The sequence below is a fragment of the Lygodium microphyllum genome, chromosome 8, assembly GCF_053477565.2.
Source record: "Lygodium microphyllum isolate KBCC chromosome 8, Lygodium_microphyllum_v1.1.10, whole genome shotgun sequence".
Lineage (NCBI taxonomy): Eukaryota > Viridiplantae > Streptophyta > Polypodiopsida > Schizaeales > Lygodiaceae > Lygodium > Lygodium microphyllum.
This window is the reverse complement of record NC_141142.1, coordinates 94,896,472-94,901,483: the sequence shown is the minus strand read 5'-3', so window position 1 is coordinate 94,901,483 and position 5,012 is coordinate 94,896,472. Positions and strand designations below refer to the sequence as shown.

At 43.6% G+C, this 5,012-nt stretch overlaps 1 protein-coding gene across 2 annotated transcripts; it reads left to right on the top strand.

The window, feature by feature from the left end:
- The first annotated feature begins 447 nt into the window (after positions 1–447).
- On the top strand, positions 448–4,812 carry LOC148032619 (4-coumarate--CoA ligase-like). Of its 2 annotated transcripts, none has more exons than XR_015691648.1 (6): positions 448–1,962; positions 2,578–2,776; positions 2,965–3,110; positions 3,892–3,959; positions 4,079–4,227; positions 4,456–4,812. XR_015691648.1 is itself a non-coding variant. In XM_087683240.1 (6 exons), the coding sequence occupies exons 1-6, from the start codon at positions 976–978 to the stop codon at positions 4,558–4,560; spliced, it is 1,608 nt and encodes a 535-aa protein (XP_087539366.1). In that variant the 5' UTR covers positions 450–975; the 3' UTR covers positions 4,561–4,804. The 2 variants fall into 2 exon arrangements, 1 of the variants encoding a protein (XP_087539366.1); XM_087683240.1 differs by having other exon boundaries at positions 450–1,962; positions 4,125–4,227; positions 4,456–4,804.
- The last annotated feature ends 200 nt before the right edge of the window (positions 4,813–5,012 follow it).

The window sequence follows — 5,012 nt, the reverse complement described above, 5'->3', positions numbered from 1 at the left end:
GGAGTTAATGAGGTGGCTTGCTTGACAACCCATCTGTCCTTCCTCCCCTCTTCTCTCTCTCTCTCTTATTCATTATCTTCTCTCTCTCTCTCTCTCTCGTCTCGACTGTCCTGATGAGTAAGTAGTATATAATTCTAGCTCCGCCTTACCAAAATTTACGATGAGTAAACAAAACCAGCCGAATTCAAACCAATCCACATGCGCATTTTTATGATGTAGCGGCCCCCCTTCCTTCCCTGTGCAGTGTGTAGAAATGCTTGCCGCAATGCCGGGCCAGTTGCTGCGCCGCTGTTGTTACTTAAAGGCTTCACGAGGAAAGGGTAGGTGAGAGTGAGGGAGAAAGATCGGCAGGTACTAGCAGTTCTTCGTCTGCTTCTCTCTCTCTCTCTCTCCCCCCGCACCCCCCCCCCCCCCCCCCCCCATACACACGAAACAAATCAGTCAACAGCCAAATAGCTGCAAGAATCAGGGAAGAAGAAAAACACCACCATCCCATCTAGCTAGAGAGAGAGAGAGAGAGAGAGAGAGAGAGAGAGAGAGAGAGAGGCTGCCTTTGTGTGAGCTATCAGCCTCGCTTTCCATTCCAGCTCAGTGCAGCCAGCACCAAAGAAGGCCACCCACAATCGGTAATGCAGGAATCCCTATCTCTTGCCTATATGCACAGTCTAATAAACACATCCTCTCATGACAATGCACTTCCTCCAGTAGCTCTTTTCTCTGTGTTTTGCCATTGAGAGTCTCCCTATCCGTTTCACCTAACCCCATTAGCGACGGCTTCACGTAAAGCTTACTACTACTAAATCTCTCTCTCTCTCTTTGTCACAAGAGGCCCGAATATTCTCGTCCATCTTCTTGCATCGCAATCCACCTGCATTGGGCCTTTCTATTTGAGACCCAGCCTCTTGCTTGCACTCTCTCTCTCTCTCTCTCTCTCTCTCTATCTGTGTCGGGGGACTCTAGCTACCAGCACCATCCATGGAGTCCCCACAGGAGTACATATTCAGATCTAAGCTTCCTGACATTGACATTCCCAACCACCTTCCCCTTACCCAATATTGCTTTGAGGGGATTGCTGAATTTGCAAACCGGCCCTGCCTGATCCAGACCAATGGCCCCAACTACACCTATGCAGAAGTGGAGCTCTACATGCGGAGGATTGCAGCTGGCCTGCCGAAGCTGGGCATCGCGAAGGGTGATGTGGTCATGCTCTTGCTCCCCAATTGTGTGGAATTTGTGCTCCTGTTCTTGGGCCTGGCGCGGCGAGGGGCCGTGGCTACCACTTGCAATCCCTTCTACACCCCCAGAGAGATCGCCAAGCAGGTGGAAGGATCAAGGGCCAAGCTCATCGTTACTCAGAGTGCCTTCACTGAAAAGCTCAACGAAGTGGCAGAGCTTGTTCACGATGGCTTCAAAGTGATGACCACAGACAAGGCGTCCCCGGGTCACCTCCACATCTCTCTTCTGACTGAAGCAGATGAGGAAGCCTGCCCCGATGTTGACATCCTCCCTGATGATGTTGTAGCACTTCCTTACTCCTCTGGCACCACTGGACTTCCCAAAGGAGTTATGTTAACCCACAGGAGCTTGGTCACCAGTATTGCCCAACAAGTGGATGGGGATAATCCCAACATCTATTTCACTCCAGAGGATATCATCCTTTGTGTTCTGCCCATGTTCCATATTTATTCCCTCAACACTGTGCTGCTCTGCTCCCTGAGAGTTGGTTGTGCCATTGCTGTGATGACTAAGTTTGAGATAACTGGGCTTTTGGATACAATTCAGAGACATAATGTGACGGTGGCACCACTCGTGCCTCCGATTGTACTTGCATTGGCCAAGAATCCCATCGTGGAGAAGTATGACTTGTCCAGCATCAGAATGCTCATGTCAGGTGCTGCTCCTCTCGGAAAAGAGTTGGAGGAAGCATTCCAGTCTCGCGTTCCGCATGCCATCATTGGACAGGTCTGTTATAATGTGGGCTTGCTTTCTGCTACAGAGCATAGGACATGAATGTTGTGCAAGATTCACTGTTCCATTACTTGTAGCAATGCAATCTTGGATGATCTATGCACTATCTGCTCTTATTTGGAAGTACAGTGGGTACACACAGAAGAAGTTTTAGATAAATTTCCAATATAACTCCTACATTGTGAATTATAACATCGTGAGCTTCTACAAGAGAGGGACTGCATGCCTAGATAAGTGTGATTGGGGGCAGGGACTGTCAGCCCCAGCAACTGCCTGCTCCCAACCCACCTAGCTAGGCTTGTAGCGCCTCCTGAGATGTTGAGAACCATAGGAGAAACAAAGGGTGAAGAGCCTCTTCTCCCAGTTGGGAAAAGCTGCCAGCCCCCAATCGCAGTAGGCTCTTTATCCACTTGGAAAAGGCTGCCAAAAAAAAAACCAGATGTTGAACACTGTAGGAGAGAACAAAGAGAGCCTCTTTCCCACTTGGGAAAATGTCAAAACTTCTCGTGACACTTGTTTAAGTGGCAAAATTGGATGTCTGATTTAATCAAATACAAGTTATCTTAAGGGAGGCAAAAAGTAAAATGGTAGCGTTGCTGTCAAATGTAGGGCTATGGCATGACTGAAGCTGGGCCTGTCTTAGCCATGAACCTGGCATTTGCAAAGCATCCTTTCCCTGTGAAGACTGGGGCTTGTGGCACTGTGGTACGCAATGCAGAGGTCAAGATAATCGATCCCGAGACTGGGATTTCGCTTCCACATAATGAGCCTGGAGAAATCTGCATCAGGGGTGCACAAATTATGAAAGGTGAGCTTTTGTAAGGGCTGTCCTTTACGAGGAACCATGTTCACCTTGCTATAATGCTACCTCTAAAGATAGTTTTCCATAGCACAGGGAACGAAAAGAAGCTGAAGTGACGGCCTTTTGCATCAATCTATTCATGTAACTGCAACTGTACTCCTAATGCTATTGGAACCGCTGCCCTTTACACACAGGCTATGTGGGCGATCCTGATGCCACAGCTAACACCATTGATCAGGAGGGATTCTTGCACACCGGGGACATTGGGTTCATTGATAGTGATGATGAGCTCTTCATTGTGGACAGGGTGAAAGAGATCATTAAGTTCAAAGGATTCCAGGTAACGTGACACACTTCTTCTTGTGCTCGCTTTATGCCAATGTCCAGTCATTTCTAGGTGTCTTGTTTGCGTATTGAGAAATAGAATTTTTCTGTAGCCTTTTTACGCTGCGATTTTAGTGCCTTTCATCACTATTTATCGATCGGTGTAATGCCCACTTGCCAAGACAACTATTTAGTATGTAGATTTTAATGTAGTGTTCATATCGGATAAAAGTTAAAGCAACTACAGCTGATTATCCCTCTCGCATAACCCAAAAACCATTAGAGTTAGACCTTACAATTTACAAAGCTTCTTTTGGACAACATTGTAGCATTGGTACGGGGGGGCGAGGGGGTATATTCTAACAGATTGACAGAAAATTTATTGGTTACATTAGTGGACAACAAAATTCTTTGGCTACTTTAGTGGGTATCATGAATTTTGGTTAAACTCTATTGGATCAAATTAGCAATTGGACTTCATCAAGTTGTGCGCATAACCCTTTGATGGACAAACGCATTGAAACCCACACTTTGTGGATAATTGGAGAACCCACATTTATATAAAGGTTGTGTCATTTTAGTATTAGCTTTACCATCAAAAGAGGTAAGTGTATTACTCTGTGCATTGATAGTTTAATCTTAGGAATGATTTCTACTTAACCATCGATTAACATCTTCAAGCTATGGAAGATTGGGTGTGCTTGCACAAGAATTTGAGTGAGGCTAAGTGTGCTTGTAAGTCTATAAGAGGCCACAAAATGATGATATGACAATACGCGATGAATGGCTTAGTGCAGGTACCTCCTGCAGAGCTAGAGGCGATTCTGTTATCGCACCCAGCCATCAGCGACGCTGCATGCGTGCCGTAAGCATTTGTGATGCTTGATTAGCATTCATTAATTATTAGCATTTGTTATTGTTTTATTAACAATTACGCTCTCAACAGAGTTTATTTGTCTGCTTTTATTGTAAGGCTTAGCTCAGTCGCTTGCATTTTTTGCTTTGCTTTCCACATACGGAAACTGTGCAGCAAGAAAGATGAAGTGGCAGGTGAAGTCCCCATTGCCTTTGTGGTAAAAGCGCAAGGTGCCGAGATTTGCGAGGATGACATCAAAGAATTTGTTGCCAAGCAGGTCAATTTTGCTAACCTAACTATAAAGATAATAAAACATAAGCCTAAGCACATTTAAAAGTTATATGTGACATCTCTTAGGGCTGTGGTTTTTTTATGAATATAGTTATTTAAATGCACAAATGTATTGATAGCATATTAAGATAATTGGAAGGTTAAAAGTTTTTTCGATGCTAAATTTTCTCATGATTTCTTAGATTTTCCTCAATACATTTTGTTGATTGGACAGGTGGTCTTCTACAAAAAGCTGTATGGAGTTGTCTTTGTGGATAGTATCCCTAAGTCCCCGTCTGGCAAGATCTTAAGGAAGGAGCTCAAGTTGAGACTAGCATAGTATAGTTTCCAGGCTTTTTCTAAGTTGCCTTTTGTAAATATATAATCTATCTACTTTAGAACCATCCACCATAAAAGTTTAACTCTAATTCTCCAAGAGAAGAGAGGAACTTGTGTTTGTCTTTTGCCATATGTGAGACCTTATGTATCATCATCCCTTATTTAAACCAAATATCATTGTGTTGAGATACAAGATTTGCATGTGGCCCTATTCTTTTGTTCCATGCGAAAAAAGAAGTATATTAAAGCATGCATATGTAAAACTTCACATTGAGCATTACAACTTTATATTCTCATTCTCTTTTGGGTGTAAAGATAATAACATTAAAACAACTTTAGCTCAAATAGATTACTTATTTTAACTCCTTAGTTAGTCATAATTACATGATAATTTTATGGATAATTTTTTAACAAAGATTAAAGATCTTAAGAGGATTGCTATACAAATGAGAT